Source organism: Carcharodon carcharias, chromosome 1 (assembly GCF_017639515.1).
Source record: "Carcharodon carcharias isolate sCarCar2 chromosome 1, sCarCar2.pri, whole genome shotgun sequence".
In the NCBI taxonomy this organism is placed as follows: Eukaryota; Metazoa; Chordata; class Chondrichthyes; order Lamniformes; family Lamnidae; genus Carcharodon; species Carcharodon carcharias.
In genome coordinates, this window is record NC_054467.1 from 245,800,794 (window position 1) to 245,823,829 (window position 23,036).

Consider the following 23,036-nt stretch of genomic DNA (forward strand, 5'->3'; position numbering starts at 1 on the left):
AAACAGCATGAAACCTCATCCATGGGCGGAGTGAGGTTTCATGAGGGTTTTTAAATATTTAATAAAGATTTCAGTAAAAGTGATGGACATGTCCCAACTCATGTGACAGCGTCACATGAGGGGACATATCAGGGAAATGTTGCTATCATTTGCTTAACATTTTTAAATTTGGAGCCGATCTCCCTGAGGCAGCACTTAGCCTCAGGGAGATCAGTGCGCTCTTTCGCACGCATGCAAGGAAGAGTGCACCCTCGGCTGAGGGAATCCCCCCCCACCCCGCACAGGGAGTGCAAAGCGCTTTCTGACGGACGACACGCTGGGCAAGCCTTAATTGGCCTGCCCACATAAAATAGCGCTCCTGCACTTCCCCCCCCTAACAGGGGGAACGTTTTCCCCTATAGCTGTGAAGGCACTTGATTAAAATTAAGGGCCCTAATTTTGATACAGGGTTTTCATTTTTCCTATGAATGCTGGGATGGCCCTTACATCACAGGATTCTCTTCCTCGTACGACAAATGCTGGATTTGCCAGCAAACTACATACTTGTGGAAGGTTGCATAATTATCCATTAAATGGAGTAGGACCAGGTTTTATTTTATTTGTTCATGGGATCTGGGCATCCCTGGTAAGGCCACCATTTATTGCCCATCTCTAATTGCCCTTGAGAAGGTAGTGGTGAGATGCCTTCTTGAGGCATGGTGTAGGTGCACCCACAGTGCTGTTAGGAAGGGAGCTCCAGGATTTTGACCCAGCGACAGTGGAGGAATAGCGATATAGTTCCATGTTAGGACGACGTGTGACTTGGAGGGGAACTTGCAGTCAGTGGTGTTCCCATGCATCTGCTACCCTTGTCCTTCCAGGTGTTGGAGTTTGCGTGTTTGGAAGGTGCTATCGAAGGATCCATAGTGAGTTGCTGTAGTGCATCTTGTAGATGGTACACAGTGCTGCCACTGTATGTCAGGAGTGAAAGGAGTGAATGATCAAGGTGGTGGATGGAGTGCCTATCAAGCGGGCTGCATTGTCCTGGACAGTGTCAGCTTCTTTGAATGTTGTTGGAGCTGCACTCATCCAGGCAAGTGGAGAGTATTCCATCATACTCATGACTTGTGCCTTGCAGAGGATGAAAGGCTTTGGGCACTCAGAAAGTGAGTGACTCACTGCTGAATTCTTAGCCTCTGACCTGCTCTTATAGCCACAGTATTTATATGGCTAGTCTAGTTCAGTTTCTGGTCAATGGTAACCCCCAGGATGTTGTTGTGGGGGATTCAGCCATTGAATGTCAAGGGGAGGTGGTTAGATTTTCTCTGTTGGAGATGCTTATTGCCTGGCACTTGTGTGGCATGAATGTTACTAGCTACTTATCAGACCAAACCTGACTGTTATTCTTGACAAAGTTGATATGAGTAGGAAGATCTCAGAAACTATTTTGACTGAGATGATCAATGAGTATTGATGCCTTTAGAGAAAGAGCTCTTGGGAAGGGTGATGCATTGTTCATTTTCATATCAATGAATCAGTAGCAAAGTCAGGGATGAGTGAAGTCCACTAGGTCCAGCGATGTTCTTCATTTTTACTATTCATTTTCAGGATGTGGGTGTTCCTGACAAGCCCAGCATTTATTGTTCATTCTCAGTTGCTCTTGTTAACAGTGATGGTGGGCAGCCATCTTAAACTGTTAGTAATTTGATGCAACAGAGTGGCTTGCTAGGCTGCTTTGGAGGGAAGAGCCAACCATGTTGGTGTGTGGAACCGTAATCACATTAAGGTCAGATCAGGCAAGCATGGCAGGTTTCATTCCCTCGAAAACATCAGTGAACCAGTTAGGTTTTTATGACAACCAGGGTCATAAACCAGGCTCATGGTCACTTTTACTGATACCAACATTTTATTTCCATGTTTTTCATAAAAGTGAATTCAATTTCTTTAACTACTGTAATGAGATAGAAATTTATATTCCCTGTGGACTAGGCTTCTGAATTGCGAGTCCAATAATATAAATACTGCACTATTGTACCCTGTCAGTCATGATATGTCATCCTCTATTCTAATGGTACATTAAATGACAATAATCCAAAAGAGCACTGGAAGCAGACACAGATCACAGGATGGTTTAACTTGACCATGCAAAATGAAATCACAGAGCAAATCTGGCCCCTCAGATTTTTTTAATTCATTCTTGGGATGTGGGTGTTGCTGACTAGGCCAGCATTTATTGCTCATCCCTAATTGCCCTTGTTTAGAGTCACCATTGCTGTGGGTCTGGAGTCACATGTAGGCTAGACCAGGTAAGGACAGCAAATTTCCTTCTCTAAAGGATATTAGGAAACCAGATGGTTTTGTTACGACAATTGGCAATGGTTTCATGGTCATCATTAGACTTTTAATTCCAGATTTTTTTCATTGAATTCAGATCTGCCATGATGGAATTCAAACCCAGGTCCCCAGAGCAATATCCTGGGTCTATGGATTATCAATCCAGAGACAACACCAGTGCGCCATTGCCTCCCCAGTTCGTATGTCAATAATAGAACTGAAACACAAAGTGAAAATATTAGATATGCAGCAAAAACTGTTTTTAAAATAGGACTCGTCCACATTCTTTTAAAGTGAATTGGAAGTGGAGGAACATAAGGTGACTCTGATTATATCACTAATACACTGCAGCCTCAGCCTCTCTATGCTTATCTCTGAGAAATAAATTGAGGGCACAGAATGTAGTGAGGAACTGAGAAAACACTAAGGTAAATGGTTTATCAATCAAGTGGAAGAAGATCTCATGAAGGACAGTGACAATGGGTTTGAAAGTTCCAAGTAGGATAAACTGCATTAAATGTACTGCTTTTGACACTGCCTACATAATACTATAAATTAGCTAACTTGAAAAGTTACTTTAATATTAGGGCAGAGTGTGCTATTAGGTGGCATGTCTTCTTTTTAAAATTCCCAAGAGTATGCATATAGTTCACACCACTAAATCTGTCCACTTTTAAATTGAGCAATCATTTAAATTGATCAGACAGTGCTAACAATTTACCAATCACAACAGGTAAGGGTGCACCTAAAATTGAAAAGACCATAGAGCATTACAGGCTATGGTTCTATGTCAGATTTCCAGAATTTTGTTTTTCTTCACATATTTAATTCTTTCCTACTAAGATCTTCCTCCAGATCTTCACTATCCCAATGTTTTACTGAGCTTTACAGATTAGGAAGATTCCCCATCTTCAATTAACTGGTCCATGCTGTTAACAGAACCAGACAACTGGTCAGATTGCAAAGGAAAGGGGGTGGGGGTGGGGGTGGGGGTGGGGGTGGGGGTGAGGGAATCAACTTTTGCTGGGAACTGGGATTGTCAGATAGAAAGATTGGTGGATGTAACTGCTCACATAGCCTGTCAATGCTTACAGCCTGTCTCTTCTATGAAGACGGCCATTAGTACTGGTACTGGAATTTCCTGTAACTGCACCTTCAGGAAAGGAAGAAAATCTAGGGATGGAGGAAAGCACTTGTCTCCCTTTACTTGTGTCTCCCAGAGACCTCATATTGATAATACTTATTCTGAGAAGATTATACGGGTTTACTAAGAACCTTTGTGCTAAAAACGTGCAAGAATATTCTTAGACTGGAATCAACAGGGATTTCCCACAATAGATGTTGCAGAAGATGTGAAAACCATTTTGTGATGGAGACAGGAGTTCCCTAAAGGAATAACTTAGGCATTCAGTAAGAACTGTCTTAGGTGAGGATCTAGTGTACCATCTTCTCAACTGCACTGGTGTTTTTACATTACTATGTCTAGTACCTGCATCTTGTGCTGGCCTTGATGCAGATTGTCTTCCTTTCCATCATCACATGAAACACCTCCTGTTGTTGGTTATAAATTTGCTTCTCACCCATTCCATTTATATCCTCTGGGTTCCACTTTTGTGGTGCATTCCAGGGTGTCCTTGCAATAAATATAAATGTCCAGTTCACACATCATCTTTATATAGGGATGAGGGACTTCAGTTAATTGATTTAATTGAAAGGAAAATCTTGCATGGCTATGGGAAAGAGAAGGGAAGTGAAATTAATTGGATCACTTTCAAAGGGTTGGCACAGGCACAATGGGCTGAATAGCCTTTTTTTGTGCTTTCGTTTTATGATAGATAGAATTATAGATAAGTAGTGCAAGAAAGGAATAAATAGATAAACATAGACAGATAAATGGACAGATAATGACTGCTTGATTAATTTATAGGCGTTGAATTAGACCCAATGAGAGATTAATAGATAAACAGAGCTAGAAAGATTTATTGGTGGATAGACATGGTTAGATAACAAGGCAAATGATGGCTCGTTATATAGATAAGTCTTCTTCAGGTGCCTTGTTTTACAGCATCAGCATTATGGCCCTCCAACTTTCACTGTCCTTGATAGCAGCCTTGGTGTTGTTCTCAAATCTTGTCTCTGTTCTTCTTCTAAAGCTGCTGGTGTATTTCCTCCTTTTTGTCCCTCTTGTTCTATTACCCTCAGTTTTACCGGTCACTACCAGATATTCTTTCTATCTCCTAGGTATGTGTCCAAGAAATTGGAGTGTCTCTTGGTAATCATTTGCAAAATCTCTTCCTGTTGCCTGCTTTCTTCAAAGCTTCCTCATTAGTTGCACGTATTAGGAATATAGGAACAGAAGGCCATTCAGCCTGTCAAGCCAGCTCTGCCATTCAATTAAGGGGGAGATGGTAGCATAGCAGTATTGTCACTGGACCAGTATTCTAGAGACCCAGGGTGGGGACCTGGGTTCAAATCCCACCTTGGCAGATGGTGAAATTTGAATTTAATAAAAATCTAGAATTGATTTAGCCATTATTGAGTTGATCACTATTGTAAAAACCCATCTCGTTTACTAATGTCCTTTAGGGAAGGAAATCTGCCATCCTTACCTGGTCTGGCCTGCATGTAACTCCAGACCCACAGCAATGTGGTTGACTCTTAAATGCCCTCTGAACAAGGGCAATTTAAATGCTGGCCTAGCTAGCGATGCCCACATCCCATGAACAAATATTAAAAAAATGATCATGGCTGATCAAACTTTTACCCACACTATCCCCATATCCCCTTTATTATTAAACAGAAATCTATCAATCTCTACCTTAAACATACTCAATGACTGAGCTTCCACAGCTCTCTAGGGTAGAGAATTCCAAAGATTCACAACCCTCTGAGTAAAGAAATTTCTCCTCATCTCGGTCCTAAGTGGCTTATTTTGAAGTTGTGTCCCTGGTTCTAGACTCCCCAACCAATCTTACCCACCCTGTCTATTCCTTTAAGTATTTTGTAGGTTTCAATGAGATCACCTCTCATTCTTTGAAACTCTAGAGAATACAGGCCCAGTTTGCCCAATCTCTCCTCATAACACAGTTCCGCCATCCCCAGAACAAGTCTGGTGAACCTTCATTGTACTTCCTCTATGGCAATAGTATCCTTTCTGAGGTAGGAGGACCAAAACTGCACATAGTACTCCAGGTGCAGTCTAATCAAGCTTCCAAACAATTGAAGCAAGACTTCACCACTCCTGTATTCAAAACCTCTTGCGACAAAGGCTAACATTCCATTAGCTTTCCTGATTGCTTGCTGCACCTGCATGTTAACCTTCAGTGACTTATGCACAAGTACACCCAGGTCCCTTTGTACATCTGCACTTTCTAATCTCTTATCATTTAGGAAATACTCTGCACATCTGTTCCTTTTACCAAAGTGGATAACCTCACATTTTTCCACATTATATTCCATCTGCCATGTTCTTGCCCACTCACTAAGTCTGTCCAAATCCTCCTGTGGCTGCTTTACATCTTCCTCCAAACACACATTCCTGTCTAGCTTTGTATCATCCGCAAACTTTGAAATATTACATTTGGTCCCCGCATCCAAATCATTTACTACCTTCCAATCTTCAGGAACCATTCCAGAATCTATTGAATTTTGGAAGATGATCACCAATGCATCCACGATCTCTATAGCAACCTCTTTCAACACTCTGGGATGCAGGATATCAGGTCCTGGGGACTTAGCAACTTTTAGTCCCATCAATTTCTCCAAATACAACCTTCTTACTTATACTAATTTCCTTCAACTCCTCATTCTCCCTACTCCCTTGCATCTCTAAATCTGGAAGGTTTCCTGTATCTTCCTCAGTGAAAAGACTCAAAGTAATCATTTAGCTTCTCTACCATTTCTCTATTCCCCATTATGAATTTTCCTGACCCTGCCTGTAATGTACCCACATTTGTCTTAGCCAAACACTTCCTTTTTACATAGCTATAGAAACTTTTACAGCCCGTTTTTATGTTTTTTGCTAGATTGCATTCATATTCTATTCTCCCTTTACCAGTTTTTTGGCCTTCCTCTGCTGTATTCTGAAAACCTCCCAATCCTCAGGCTTACTACTATTTCTGTCAACTTTATAAGCCTTTACTTTTAATCTTATACAATCCTTAACTTCCTTTGTCAGCCACTGACTTTTTGGGGTTTTTGCATCTTAAAGGAATGTATAGGTGCTGTAAGCTGTGTAATAGTTCTTTGAAGACTATCCATTGCCTGTGTACAGTCATATCTTTTAATGTATTTTCCCAATCCGCCTCAGCCAATTTGTCCCTCACACCTTCATAATTTCCTTTATTCAACTTTAACACCCTTGCTTCAGAGTGAACTATCTCACTTTCAAACGTAATCTAAAATTCTATCATAGTGTGGTCACATATTGTGCTGAATTCAAAAAACCTCCCAATCCTCAGGTTTACTACTACTTCTGGTATTGTCCAACAAATCCCCATCATACATCTCAGAAGCCATATCCCTGTTGACTTTAATTTATCTTCCCTTGTCTTGCTTATCACAGAATTTTTATAGCGCAGCATCATGTCTGCACCAGCTCTCCAAATGAGCATTTCACTTCGTACCATTCCCCCACCTTCTCCTTGTAAGCCTTGTAAGTCTTCTTCAGATAACAGTCTAATTCCTATTTAAATGTTTCAATTGAATCTGCCTCCACCACATTCTCAGGCAGCATATTCCAGACCTTAACCACTCATTGTGTGAAAAAGCTTTTCCTCATGTCGCATCTGCTTCTTTTACCAACTACTTTAAATCTGTGCCCTCTTGTTCTCAGCCCTTTCATGAGTGGGAACAGTTTCTCCCATATCTAATCTGTCCAGACCCCTCATGATTTTGAATACCTCTATCAAATCTCCTTTCAGCCTTCTTTTCAATCTCCTCTCAGCCTTATATTCCAATTTTCACATCCATATAGGAACGTTGACCAAATGTGGCATTTTAGTAATCTCATAGATGTTCTTATGTCTAACGAAGTCTGACATTTTTGAGAAGGTTTGTATATTAGATAAGACGGATGGTTATTGAGTGTCATATTGTCATATTATTCATAAAGAGCCAGGAACTAATTGCTATGTGAAGCCTGGGGTGCTACTTTCACTGCTGCACTGCAATCATGTACCGAGTAACATTGTATTAGTCTACCAGTTAGATGGAGAGCAGCAAGAAATACACTTGGTGAAGCTCCAGCATTTTGAGTCTAAAGTGTGATTATTTCTTACTTATGGGAACCATGGTAGCAGTGGTTGTCTGTGACTAGAGATCCAAACATTTTAAATGAAATTAAAGCTGAATTAGGTTGAAAAATTAACCTGAATTAGTGCCAGAGAGAGAAGAAAACTCAGTGAATTGTCGGAAACCGAAATGGTCGCTGCAGCAATAAACAGACAGCTCCGGCCCATTGGGAAGCTGATAATCTCATTGGAGAAGCTTAAATAGAAGTACAGGCTGACATTTAGTAGCTTTCTAAAAGGCACGAGTGAAGAAGAAAGGGTCGGCTAAAAATTCTTTAGTGGGCAGGAGAGAGAGAGGGTTAAATTTGTTTAATAGCCAGGAGCTGAGTAAAGACAACAGCAAAAACCCAGATAAAATTTTGGAAAATTCAGCACACATTTCCAGCCAAAGTCAAATCACCGGATCTACTGGTATGAATTTCTAGGCCTGAGGCAGGAATTGGGTGGGCCTGTTCACAATTTCATAAAAAGATTGAAAAATGCAGCCAGAAAACATAAATTTAAGGATACAGATGAAAGGCTGTTAGATCAGCTCATTTGGGGCTCCGCACCCTCTGAAGTACAAAAAGATTTAATTGGACAGGACAAACTCACAATATTGCAAGCAGTAGACACTGCCAGAGTACATGAAGCCATAAATGGACAGATGAAGAAAGTTGACTACCCAATCGAATAGCTTTCAGTTAAGTCAAGAGAAAGGCGGTAGGGTTGATTCAGTGAAATAGCAACAAAAGAATGCAAACCAGAGAGAAAGATGTGTAAGAGCTGTGGACAACCACATGAGTTCAGAGACAGAAGGAAATGTCCTGCATACGAATTAAACTGCAGAACTTGTGGAAAGTCAAATCACTGGAAAAAAACTGTGCAGAACAAAGAAAGAAGATGGTAAACCAGTTAGAGGCAAACCATCAGAGCAAATGAGAAGTAGAAAAGAACCAAAGCATCTATACCCTGGAAGTTTGAGAACACAATAGGCATAGGAACCACACAACTGCATGAAATGGCTAGGTGCGACAGTCCCCAGAGTAAAGAAATTCAAGAAACCATTCAGATCAGGAAGAGAGTGAGAAATAATTCAGCAACAATGAATCTGGATTTGAAGTTTGATACCGGAGCACAGAGTAACATCATCCCACTCAGCCTATACCAGAAGATCTTTCCTAAAAATTTGAAAAAATAGTTATACAAGGGAGGATGCTCTGAAATCGTGCAACATCATGCTAATGACATATGGTGGAACTGAGATTTAACAGCTAGAAACAACCCAAATCAGAGAGACACACAAAGGAAAATATGTCAACTGTATGTTCTACGTCACTGAAACAGATGGTCCTTATATCCTGGGTTGAGCAGTTGTGAAGAGCTGCAGCTGATCTCAGTAAATCATGAGGTGAAGGAGGCAATACTAGGGTTGAAGGTTGTCCACCCATTGGAAAAGCACCCTACGATCAGAAGCAAGGAAGATCTGGTACAAATGTACCCAGAGTGTTTTGATGAGATGGTTGGATGCTTTGAAGATTTTCAGTATTGACCCAGCAATGAAACCAGTGATTCACCCCCCACAGAACGTACCAACAGAACTAAAAGGAAACCTTGAAAAAGAGCTCCAAGATATGGAAATGAAGATGAGCACCAGAGTCACAGAACTTACAGATTGAGTGAAGTCCATCCCAGTGAGAGAGAAGCAAATTGGGTGGCTAAGAATTTGCCTAGGTCCCAAAAATCTTATTCAAGCCATAGAGGAATCACTACCCTATTCCAACACTGGAAGAGATCACACCATCACTGGCAAAGGCAGAAGTTTTTAGCAAGCTTGATGCTAGAAATGGCTACTGAACATGAGCTTGATGAAGCATCTTTGCTACTGACAACATTCAACACACCCTTTGGCTGATACAAGTTCCTGTGTTTACCTTTTGGCCTTAGAAACAGTGCAGAGGAGGTTCATTTGCAGAGGTTGTCTTATGAGGAAAGGTTGGACAGATTGGGCCTGAGAGGCGGTCTTAATGAAACATATAAGATCCTGAGGGGACTTGACAGGATGGATGCTGAAAGGATGTTTCCCTAATGGCAGAGACGAGAACTGGGAAAACAGTTTAAGAATAACAGGTCTCCCTTTTAAGACAGAGATGAGAATTTTTTTTTCTCTCTGAGGGTTGTTAATTTGTGGAATTCTCTTCCCCAGAGAGCAGTGGAAGCATGATCATTGAATATTTTTAAGGCTGAGTTCGGTAGGTTTTTGACTGACAAGGGAGTCAAAGGTTTTAGAGGGTAAACAGTTAAGTAGAGACCACAATCAGATGAGTCATGGTCTTATCAAATGGCGGAGCAGGCTCGATGGTCTGAATGGCCTACCCTATTCCTAATTCATATGTCTTAAAGTGAACCAGGATGTGTCCCAGCAAAAAATATAGCAGACATACTGAGGATGTAAAGGAGCATTTGCCATAGCTGATGATATCCAGATCTATGGTGTCGCTGAAAAAGATCATGACCACCATCTACAATGAAGCCATGGAGAGAACCAGAAAAGCTGGGATCAAGCTAAACACAGAAAAAGGCACTGTGAAGGTGACAGAATGCCAGTTCTTTGGAATGATATACACACCTAACGGAGTTAAGTCAAGTCCTGAAAAAAATCACAGCCATCTTTGAGATGGAAGTTCCAAGAGATGAGGAAGAGTTGAGAAGTTTCCTTGGCTTGATCTAGTACATGAATTTCATACCTCAAGTCCAAACACACAGCAAACCTATGAGAGCTGATGAAAGAAGATGTTGAGTGCCTGTGGTCAGAGTTGCACAAGAGAAAGAAACCTGTCACTTTGCAAGTAGATGCTTCAACAAGAGGACTGGGAGCAGCCCTGGTCCAAGAGGGAAAACCGATAGCATTCACATCCAAAGCTATAACATCAGCTAAGAGCAGATATGCCAGCATAGAAAGAGAGCTTGTGTACTGATGTGAGAAATTCCATACATATCTCTTATGAAAGTTCATAGTGGAGGGTGATCATCATCCACTGGAGCAGATCTACAAGAAAAATCTGTGCAGAGTTCCAGCAATATTGCAGAGGTTATTCTTGAGGCTTCAGAGTTACGATTTCACTCTGAAATACAAGCCAGGAAGATCCATCACCTGGTGAATGTAATACCCATGAAACTGAGTCAGGTTAGAGAAGAGACCAGCAAAGACTAAGAGTTACAGATGGTCTCTCAAGCAAGTGATCCAGGGATGGCCTAAGATACAGCAAACACAGCCAGCAATATGGCAGTATTGGTCTATCAGAGATGACATCTCACTAGAGAATGGAATTTTACTACTGGATCCCAAGTAATCATACCCAAAATGATGCAGGAAGGACTTTTCCAGAGGATACATGAAGGGTGCATGGAAATGGAGAAGTGTCAGCTCACAGCCAGATCAGCTGTCTACTGGATAGGCATATGCAAAGACATAGAAAGAATGGTATCTACATGCAATGTATGACAGAAATACACAGTAGAAAGAGGAGGCGATCTCTGCTGAAGTACCACCCAAACCATGGCATACTGTGGGAGCCGATTTATTCACACACAATCAAGAATGGTGTCTCATAATTATTTTTTATTCATTCATGGGATGTGGGCATCACTGGCTAGGCCAGCATTTATTGCCCATCCCTAATTGCCCTTGAGAAGGTGGTGGTGGGCTAAAGAAGGTGAGATAATTGCAACTTACTACTCAAAGTTCCCTTTTATCCAAAATGTGAAAGATTTGAGAGCTACAGCTATCATCCGAATAGTACAAGTTCTGTTCACTGAGCAAGGGATTCCTGAAAGAATAATATGTGGCAATGGAACCCAATTCACCTCCAAAGAATTTAAGCAATTCACTGAACAATATGAGTTTAACATCTTCACCTCATCACCACATTACCCAGGGTACAAGGGTTTATAGAGAGACGCGTCCAGACAGTCAAATGAACACTGCTAAAATGCCGAGGGACAAAGGAAGACCCAAATCTTGCCTTACTATCATTCCAATCTACACCCCTTAAGCTGACATGACATCACCTGCAGAGCTATTGAATGGAAGAAAGTATAAGACAACTCTGCCAAGCAAGGTAGTCCCTCCAAGTGACCAGGAGGAAGTAAGACAACAATATACTTGCCATGAAGAGACTGTAGTATGTTCACCAGACTGATCCCTGGGATGGCAGGATTGTCCTATGGGGAGAGATTGAGGAGGCTGAGACTGTATTCTCCAGAGTTTAGAAGAATGAGAGGCGATCTCATTGAAACATACCAAATTCTCACAGGGCTCAATAGGGTAGATGCAGGAAGGATGTTTCCTCTGGCTGGGGTCTGGGATCAGGGGACACAGCCCCAGAGTGGGCGGTAGGCCATTTGGCACTGAAATGAGGAGGAATTTCTTCACTCAGAGGGTGGTGAATCTTGGGAATTCTCTACCCCAGAGGCTGTGGAAGTTCAGTCATTGAGCATGTTCAAAGCAGACGTTGATAGATTTATAGATACCAATGACATCAAGGGATATGGGGATAGTACGGTAAGATGGCTTGAGGTAGAAGATCAGCCATGATCTAGTTGAACGATGGAGTGGGCTTGAGGGACTGAATGGCCTACTCTTGCTCCTAATTCCAATGTTCCTAACTCACTGATGCACAGGCAGGGGAAGCTCAATACTTGAACAAGCATGCTGAATCCCTGCCTGAGCTATTGAAAGGACAAACGATACATGTACAGACTTCAATCATGAAAAAACTAGAACCCAGCAAAGATTGTTGGTGGAGCTTAGACTCCAAGGTCATTTATCATTGAGACTGAAACCTGTAGGCAAATGAGAAGGAATAGAACCTATATTCGATTTGCTGAATATTCAAGCTGAAAAAGCAGACAAGATAATCATCTACACCAGCAACATCACTAACCAGGAAGACAACATAACAGCATCACCAACAAGCAGTGCAACATCAACATAACCAGCAAATGAAACATTAACAACATTTTATTTATTCTTCCACAGGAAGTGGGCATTTCTAGCTAGGCCAGCATTTATTACCCATCCCTGATTGTCCTTGAGAGGGTGGTGGTGAGCTGCCTTTTTGAACCGTTGCATCCATATGATGTAGGTACACCCACAGTGCTGTTAGATAGGGAGTTCCAGGATTTTGACCCAAACATCAAGCATGACTCCAAGCTGTCCCAGTACAGCGACAACACTGATATCTACTTAACAATGTGGAAAATTGCCCAGGTTATGTCCTGTCCACAAAAAGCAGAACAAATCCATCCAGCTAATTACCACCCCATCAGCCTACTCTTGATCAACAGTGTGATGAAAGGGGTCATTGACAGTGCTATCAAGCGGCACTTACTCTGCAATAACCTGCTCACTGACGCTTGGATTCTGCCAGGGTGACTCAGCTTCTGACCTCATGACAGCCTTGGTCCTAACATGGACAAAAGAGGTGAGGTGAGAGTGACTGCCCTTGACATCAAGATAGCATGTGTGGCATCAAGGAGCAGTAGCAAAACTGGAGTCAATAGGAATCAGGGGGAAAACTCTCTGCTGTTGGAGTCATACCTAGCACAAAAGATGGTTGTAGTTGTTGGAGGTCAATCATCTCAGCTCCAGGACATTACTGCAGGAGTTCCTCAGGGTAGTGTCCTATGCCCAACCATCTTCAGCTGCTTCATCAATGACCTTCTCTCTGGCATAAGGTCAAAAGTGGGGATGTTTACCGATGATTGCACAATGTTCAGCACCATTCACGACTCCTCAGATACTGAAGCAGTCCATACCCATGTTCACCAAGATGTGGACCACATTTAGCTTTGGGCAAATAAGTGGCAAGTAACATTCATGCCATACAAGTGACAGGCAATGACTATTTCCAACAAGAGAGCATCTAACCATCAACCGTTGACATTCAATGGCATTATGATTGCTGAATCCCCCACTATCAACATTCTGGGCATTACCACTGATCAGAAACTGAACTGGACCAGTCATATAAACAGTGTGGCTACAAAAGCAAGTCAAAGGCTGGGAATTCTGTAGAGAGTAACTCACCTCCTGAATCTCCAACACCTCTCTGCCATTTATAAGGCACAAGTCAGGAGTGTGATTGAATACTCTCCAATTGCCTGGCTGAGTGCAGCTCCAACAACAGTCAAGCAGCTCAGCATCATCCAGGACAAAGCAGCCTGTTTGATTGGTACCCCCTCCACCACCAACCAGACAGTGGTAGCAGTGAATACCATCTACAAGGTGCACTGCAGCAACTGTGCAAGGCACCTTCCAAACCTACAACCTCTACCTCTTAGAAGGACAAGGACAGCAGATACATGGGAACACCACCATCTGGAAGTTCCCTTCCAAGCCATTCACCATACTGACTTTGAACTATTTCGCTGTTCCTTCAATTTTGCTGGGTCAAAATTCTGGAACTCCCTCCCTAACATGTACCTACAGCACATGGACTGCAGTTCAACAGCAACAGCAACAAAATCACACAGTGCAGAAGAGGCCCTTCGGCCCATCGAGTCTGCACTGACACGTGAGAAGCTCCTGACCTACCTACCTAATCCCATTTACCAGCACTTGGCCCATAGCCTTGAATGTTATGATGTGCCAAGTGCTCATCCAGGTACGTTTTAAAGGATGTGAGGCAACCCACCTCCACCACCCTCCCAGGCAGCGCATTCCAAACCGTCACCACCCTCTGGGTAAAAAAATTTTTCCTTCAGTTTTTCCAACAATTCAAGTATTGGCAACTCATCTTCTCAAGGGCAATTAGCAATGGGCAGGAATATATGAAAGAATATGAAAAAACACCAGAGTTATATGCACTACATTACCTATGCACCATGCCAACTCACCACTGAAATCCACAGTATTAGGCACAACATCCTATGGCCTGAGCAAAACTGGGAATAATGTTTTTCTGAGAAAAGAAAACAAGCTATTCAACTCTATGTTTATTTTAAAGTCATTTGTTATATTTTGTAATTTAGGAAAAAATAGTTAATGGTTGGAACAGTTATATTGATATAGAGTTTTTTTTGAATAAAGAAGGATGTTATATTATGTTCTTTATGAAGTGTTAGAACTAACTGTTATGTGAGTATAAATCCTGGGATGCCACATTTCACTGCTGATTTCATGTGCCGAGTAACAATGTGTCAACCACATGGAGAGCTGTAAGAAATACACTCCATGAAGTTCCAGCATTTTGATTCTAAAATGTGATTATTTCTAACTTACGGGAACCAGGAGACAGGGAGACGGAGACCTGCATGGCCAACTTCCAATAGGGAATTGGGTATATATTGACAACAGGGTGACCAACCATGCCAGATTTTATGGGATTGTCCTGTAATTGAGGTGACTGCCCTTTGTCCTGGGTTAGATTTTGCTGGAGGCTGCTTGTCCTGTATTTGAGACCTTAAAATGTTGTGCATGTGCAGTGTGCATCAGTGCATTTGCACTGCTCCCAGCTATCCGCTCATAATCCCACATGTGCAGCAGCATCTCACCCCCTGCCCACCCCGCCTTCCTTTCTGCCTACTCGTATGGTCCCCCCCCAAAATGCCAAAGCGACCCTTAATTTTTCTCCCCAAGAGTTGGTCACCCTGACTGGCAAAGGAAAGCGTGCGCAGGGCAGGGGAGAGTGGAACTAATTGGATAAGGTTATACTCCATTGAATAGTCTCATTCCGTGCTGCATGAATGACTTGTTTTGCTGGTCTCTCCTTGCAGGTCGCTGACGAGAGGCCGCTGTGGAGAGAGTCGACGCACTCGGCCTCAGAGGCCTTGGGCCTGGCAGTGGCTGTGGGCAGCCAAGTGGAGCTGGTCTGGGGTCTCCTGCTCACCTCGATCCACCTTCACTTTACAATGTGAATAATTTAGACACTGGGCTGGAAGGATCACCATCAACCTCTGTCCACACACACACACACACACACAAACACACACAATGTATATTAACTTCATTCACCTCCCTCCAGGCCGAGAAAGATTTTACATAAGAGACACAAGAGGTTTTGTGCCGTCAAACGCCATTTTGTTTTTAAACCGGGCGAAGATTCGAAACGGCCATCTGAGCAATGGAAAGTCAACACCGACACCGGAAACACTTCCATCGAGGAAACCATTTTTCGACGCACACTTCACCCGGGGAGGCCATTTTGCGACGTACACAGTTCCGGGGAAGCCATCTTGAGGTGCACACTTCCTCCTTGGGGGAGACTTTGGTGTCTGGCATCAGTTGGTCACTATTTCTGCTGGTTAGTCATTGTCAACAACAGCAATTATATAATCCTGGAGAACTTTCAACTTCTGTTCACACCGCCTTCTGAACGTAAGGATATTTTTTTTTAGAAAAAGAGCAGCAGCTAAGTAACCAGTTTAACCTGACTTCACCTGCCTGGGTGGAGAAGGAAGCCTGTGGCCCCAGCTGGACATCGCAAAGTTTTTTTTCTTTGCTTTTAAACAGTTTTTGGAGGTACTTAATTCACCAAAATTAATTAAAGACGACTAAAAAGTTATAATAAACTTCAGTACCCATTTTGTGGCGTTCAAGGTCGGATCTCAATGATCCGTTTTCAATAGATGTAAAAGATAGGGAATGAATTTAAACCCTGGTTATCCTTGTCCTGTTGAATTAAAGAGGAGATTGGCACATTTATTTTTCACGAATTGCCATTTAGTTCCTCTATTTAAGGGTTAACAGGTAGTTCTCATTGCCACAGATAAAAACAAGAAAGAGAAATTCCAATACTTCAGGCTTTAGGTGGAGGACAGTAGTCAGTATAGGCACAGGCTTGGGGACTCTGCAAACCTTCAGAGACACATCTACAGGAAGTCCCAACCCCCTCCTTCCATATACCCACTTTTGAAAGAGAGCATTAGCTACCCAAAGTAAAATGGTAGTCAATTTTGACATTTTTTATCATTCTACGGTATGAAAGAATGGCTTGCATTTGTATAACACCTTTCACAACTTCAGGATATCCCAAAGTGCTTTGCAACCAACTAAGTACTTTTGAAGTGTAGGCGCTGTTAGAATGTAGGAAACACAACAGCCATTTTTTGCACACAGCAAATAGCAACATGATGATCAGATTTAATTGTAATGATGTTGACCGAGGGGTAAATATTGGCAAGGACACCAGGAGAGAACTCCCTTACTCTTAAATGAAACAGGGCTGTGGGATTTTTATGTCCACCTGAGAAGGCAGACTGGGCCTCAGTTTATCTTGTCCGAAAGACAACAGCTCCAGTACTGTGCTGGCCTTTTAGTCTAGCTTTTTGTGTTCAAAACTCTGAAGTAGTAATTGACCCAAAACCATCTGATTCAGAGATGAGAGTACTGAGCCACAGCTGATACTTGACAGAAATTACATACAAATAATTTTTAAAATACAGAATTCTTGAGACAGTTTGTTCACGGCCTAGCTCAGTTAAACAGAAATCTTAGGGTCTCGTAAACTCCTCTAGAGTTCATGGACCCCTAATATGAAAGCCAAGTGGTAAAGACCATGTATTTTCTCGGTTGTAATGCAGGAAGAAGTTTCATGTCATTGCTGCAAGATAATATCTACTGTTGCCCCATTACTTTGTGTCTTTTTAGGTGTCTTTGCTCTTTTATACTTTAGATTTGTTTTATAATCCAGACTCTGCTTGCTGACCTACATTGGCCCTTGGTCCGATAATGCCTCATTTAAAATTTTCACACTTTTCAAATTTGTTGTTGACCTTTCCCGTCTCTGACTCTATCAATCCTCCAAGGACTCTGTGTTCCTCCGTTGGTGGCGTGTCTTAAGTTGCTTAGGCTCTGAACTCTGGAATTCTCTCCATAAACCTCCCTACCTTTCTCTCCTTTAAGATGCTGGTTAAAACCTACCTCTTTGACCAAGCTACTATCTGCTTTTGTGGCTCGGTGTTACATTTTCATAGTATCGCAGTATCTTTACGGTGCAGAAGGAGGCCATTCGGCCCATCGAGTCTGCACTGGCTCTCTGAAAGAGCATTCCACCTACTCCCTTTCCCCTGCCTTATCCCCGTAACCTTACACATTCTCTCTTTTCAGATGGCAATCCAATTCCCCTTTGAATACCTTGATCGAACCTGCCTCCACCACCCTTTCATGTAATTTGTTTCAGACTCTAACCGCCCTCTGACTGAAAAAACTTTTCCTCATATCACATTTTGCCAATTATTTTGAATCTGTGCCCTCTAGTTCTCTTGAGTGGGAACAGTTTCTCAGTATTTGCCCAATCCATGCCCCTCAGGATCTTGAATACCTCTATTAAGTCTCCCCTCAGCCGTCTTTTCTTCAAGGAAAGGAGTCTCAACATCTCCAATCTATCCTTGTAACTAAGTTCTTTATCCCTGGAATCATTCTTGCGAATTTCCTCTGTACTCTCTCCAAAGTCTTTACATAATTTCTCAAGTATGGCACCCAGAACTGGACACAGTACTCAAGTCTGTTAATGCTCCTGTGAAGCACTTTTACTGTGTTAAAGGAACTATATAAATGCAAATTGTTGTTTTGTGATTTTTATCCCGGACAATTCCTAAAGCTGAGCCTTGGGTCCCTAAGTCCCAAGGAGAATATTTTAGCTTCCCCAGACATCTGGGTAAATTTATAGCAAACGAACATAGAATCACCTGAAGTTTATTTAATCTCACAACCCTCTTTTCAGATGAAAGCAGAAAAACTGCACAGAAGAGTTTGATTTCAGCTTTAAGTACAAAATTAATTGCTTATTTTTACTTAATTAGATGTACAGTGCTTTGGGATATCCTGAGGTTGTGAAAGGCACTATATAGATGAAAGTTCTTTCTTTACTGCTTCTCTGACTGAAATCACAGCAGTACTTGTGACTCTGGACCACATGCAACCCACCTAGCTATCCAAGGAGCCTTCTCTTTATTTTTGTTACAACTTACCTTGTATTGGGTTGCTTTCACCCTCGTCCCTAAAATTAATGACCTCAACGGTTTAGCCTTGATCTGTTTTAAAATAAAACCTGATTGTTAACACTAAGGTATACTTTTGCTGATGGTTAACCTGTGTGTTTTGGATCAATTTAATAAACTCTGAATCCTGGGTCAAAATCTTGGAACTCCTTACCAATAGTATTGTGGGAGCAGCTTCACCAAATGGACTGCTGTAGCATTAATGCAGCTCAAGGGCAACAAAAAGCAGTGGTCCTAGTACTGAATCTGGGGAACTGCACTGTATACCTCTGTAATATCAGTCATTGAAGGAGAGATAAGCTTGAACCTTACACAGTGTAGAAGTATAAGTATCCACTCCTCTCAGTGAAAACCAATCTATAGAAACAAGTGGAATAGCAACACTTTGTGCTGTTGCCACTTTCCACTTCCTCTTAGCCAGTCCCCAAATCATATTCTCTAAGTGACAGTAGATAGGAACACCATCTTGGACACCATCTTCCTGTGATGTTCGTACAGGTTTCAGACATTAAGAATGGAATCTTACAGGAGACAACCTTTAGCAGCTGCCTACAAAAATTTACACTCAAGTTGCGCCTTGTAAAGTGATGAAACATGGCAATGTTCTTCACAAAAGGGTAAACTGGGCACCAGACGATGGTCTGTGGAAATTACCGATGGCATGTTCAAATAGGTAGGCTATCTGGGAAGAGACATCTCTAGAAAGACAGTGGAGTTTAGGAAAATAGTTCCAGAGTCCTGGATTATGATGACTAAGATGTTGGAGGAGACAGCTGAAGACATAAGAGTGGAAAATGCCAACTGGGATTTAGGGTTGGAGGACCTGCTGATGAAGGAAGATTATGGAGCAACTTAGGGAGAAAATTGACCAAATTGTTTCCTCAGCAGGATAAAAGCAATTCCGCTGGCCACTACAACAAGGTGCTCCCCTGAGTTGTTGGGAAAGTACTTCTGGAATGGAAAGCAGATGCAATGGTCTGCAACTCTCTCACAATTTTGACAAACCAGTGAACTGTTCAGGCTGATTCCAACTGGACACAAAGTGGAATGCTTTAGGCTGTGGATGGTTGGTGGCAATTGGTCTCTTTGGAAATCAGTGAGAGCCAGTGTTGAAATATGAACACCTAGACACTGACAAACAGGAGCTTTTGCCCGCGGAAGCATCCTTTGATCAAATGGTTAGCTAGATTAGGTTCTATGCCTTGCAGAAAAGATCCTTGGTGATCCAGTTTATTTACCACCTACTTGGCCATTGGTAGTGGCACCCAAAGTGATGTACACTTCCAAAGAGCCATATTGGACTCAAAATGTTAATTTTGTTTCTCTCTCTACAGATGCTGTCAGACCTGCTGAATTTTTCCAGCATTTTTTGTTTTTATTTCAGATTTCCAGCATCAGCTTTATTTTGATTTTATTTTAGTGATACATTTAAATTGGTCACCTGACAGATCATTGGGAACTCAGAAGGGATGAAATTGGTTATTGGCAATAATGCAAAATGGGCTGATAGCAAATCAGCAGCCTGGTTCATCTGACATATGGAAAGCATGGCACATGGGGTATGTTACTGTCTAGTAATCCAGAGACAGGAGTTCAAATCCACTCCTTGTTTCTCTCTCTCCCCCCCCCACCCCCCCCACCAACCCACCACCACCAAATGGAGAATTTAAATTCAGTTAATTAAATAAAATGTGGAAAATCTGTCATCCTTGCCCAGTCTGGTCTCCATGCATTTCTGGATCTGCAGCAATGTACGCTTAATTGCAATCTGAAATGGCTTAGCAAGCCACTAAATTGCCAAGAAAGTCGATCACAACCACTTTCTCAAGGGCAGATAAAGATGGGCAATAAATGCCAATGAATTAAAAGAAGATTGACTTTGTAGCCAGTTGACTTTTTTTCCATCAATTCATGTGATGTATGTGTCACTGGCTAGGCCAGTATTTATTGCCCATCCCTAATTCACAGAATCAGAAATCTTTACAGTGCAGAAGGAGGCCATTCGGCCCATCGAATTTGCACTGGCTTGTTGAAAGAGCAATCTACCCCCCTCCCCTGCCTTATCCCCGTAACCCTGCACATTCCTTCTTTTCAGATACCTCAATCAAACCTGCCTCCACCATCCTTTCAGGAATTTCTTTCCAGACTCCACTGCCCTCTGGCTGAAAAGAATTTTTCCTCACATCACTTCTACTCCTTTTGCCCATTATTTTGAATCTGTGTCCTCTAATTCTTGATGTACTCTTGAGAGGGAACAGTTTCTCACTATTTACCCTGTCCGTACCCCACAGGATCTTGAATACCTCTATCAAGTCTCCTCTTAGCCTTCAAGGAAAATAGACCCAACCTGTCCAATCCATTCCCATAGCCACAGTTTTTTATCCCTGGAATCACTCTTGTGAATCTCCTCTGTACTCTCTCCAATGCCTTCACATTGCATGGATAGAAGATTGGCTGTCTGGCAGGAGGCAGAGAGTGAGGATAAGGGGGTCCTTCTCAGGATGGCGGCCGGTGACTAGTGGAGTTCCACAAGGGTCAGTGTTGGGACCACAACTTTTCACTTTATACATTAATGATCTAGATGAAGGAACTGAGGGCATTCTGCCTAAGTTTGCAGATGATACAAACATAGGTGGAGGGACAGGCAGTATTGAGGCGGGGAGGCTGCAGAAGGATTTAGACAGGTTAGGAGAATGGGCAAAGAAGTGGCAGATGGAATACAACATGGGGAAGTGTGAGGTCATGCACCTTGGTAGGAAGAATAGCGGCATAGACTATTTTCTAAATGGGGAGAGAATTCAGAAATCTGGAGTGCAAAGGGACTTGGGAGTCCTAGTCCAGGATTCTCTTAAGGTTAACTTGCAGGTTGAGTCAGTAGTTAGGAAGGCAAATGCAATGTTGGCATTTATTTCGAGAGCACTAGAATATAAAAGCAGGGATGTACTGCTGAGGCTTTATAAGGCTCTGGTCAGACCACATTTAGAATATTGTGAGCAATTTTGGGCCCCATATCTCAGGAAGGATGTGCTGGCTCTGGAGAGGGTCCAGAGGAGGTTCACGAGTATAATCCCAGGAATGAAAGGCTTAACATATGAGGAACGTTTGAGGACTCTGGGTCTATATTCGATGAAGTTTAGAAGGATGAGGGGGGGATCTGATTGAAAGTTACAGAATACTGAAAGGCCTGGATAGAGTGGACGTGGGGAAGATGTTTCCATTAATAGGAGAGACTAGGACCCAAGGGCACAGCCTCAGAGTAAAGGGAAGACCTTTTAGAACAGAGATGAGGAGAAACTTCTTTAGCCAGAGAGTGGTGAATCTATGGAATTCATTGCCACAAAGGGCTGTGGAGGCCAGATCATTGAGTGTATTTAAGACCGAGATAGATAGGTTCTTGATTGGTAAGGGGATCAAAGGTTATGGGGAAAAGGTGGGAGAATGGGTTTGAGAAACTTATCAGTCATGATTGAATGGCGGAGCAGACTTGATGGGCCGAATGGCCTAATTTCTGGTCCTATGTCTTATGGTCTATTCTTCCTCAAGTATGGTGCCCAGCACTGGATGCAGTATTCCAGATAAGGCCTAACTAGTGTCTTATACAAGTTTAATATGACCTCCTTATTCTTGTACTCAATGCCTCTATTAATAAAGCCTAGGATACCTTATGCTTTATTAACTGATTTCTCAACATGCCCTACCACCTTCAATGACTTATGTACATATACATCGATGCCCCTTTGTTCTTTCACCTCCTTCAGAGTTTCTCCCTTTGTTTTATTCTCTCCACATTGCCAAAATGAATCACCTCACACTTCTCTGCATTGAACTTCATCTGCCATGTGTCTGCTCAATCCATCAACATGTCTTTGCCCCTACGAAGTTCAAGACTATCCTCATCACATAATGTTTCCAATCGTCGTATCATCCGCAAATTTTGAAATCATATGCTGCAGTCTAGGTCATTAAGATAGTTCAAGAAGAGTAAACGTCCCAACACTGACCCTGAGGGAACTCCATTACAAACCTTCCTCCAATCTGAAAAACAATCATTTATCACAACACTTTGTTTCTTGTTACTCAGCCAATTTCTTATTCAAGTGCCTACTTTCCCTTTTATTCAATGAGCTAAAATTTTACTCACAAATCTGCTGGGTGGCATTGTATCAAATGCCTTTTGAAAATTCATATGCACAACATCAACAGCATTGCCCTTATCAACCTTCTCTGTTGTCACCTCAAAAATCTCCAAGTTAAACATGATTTTCCCTTAATGAATCCACGCTGGCTTTTCTTAATTATCCCACAGCTGTCTAAGTGACTCTTGATTTTGGCCCGGTCTATATAGTTTCCAAAAGTTTCCCTACCACTGAAGTCAAACTGATTGGTCTAGTTGCCGGCATTATCCTTGCACCCCTTTTTGAACAAGGTTGTGACATTCGCAATTTTCCA

At 42.2% G+C, this 23,036-nt stretch overlaps 1 protein-coding gene and 1 long non-coding RNA gene across 2 annotated transcripts in view; both read left to right on the forward strand.

The window, feature by feature from the left end:
* gfra4a (GDNF family receptor alpha 4a) overlaps nt 1-15,503 on the forward strand; it is a 163,094-nt gene extending 147,591 nt beyond the window's left edge. Inside the window, exon 9 of the mRNA XM_041183680.1 lies at nt 15,363-15,503. Coding sequence (XP_041039614.1) covers nt 15,363-15,503 — 141 coding nt within the window. The remainder of the gene's footprint in view (nt 1-15,362) is intronic.
* A 324-nt stretch (nt 15,504-15,827) lies between these two features.
* The window catches only part of LOC121279917, a 78,702-nt gene continuing 71,493 nt past the window's right edge, over nt 15,828-23,036 (forward strand). The window contains exon 1 of the long non-coding RNA XR_005943525.1: nt 15,828-15,963. This is a non-coding gene — a long non-coding RNA (uncharacterized LOC121279917). The remainder of the gene's footprint in view (nt 15,964-23,036) is intronic.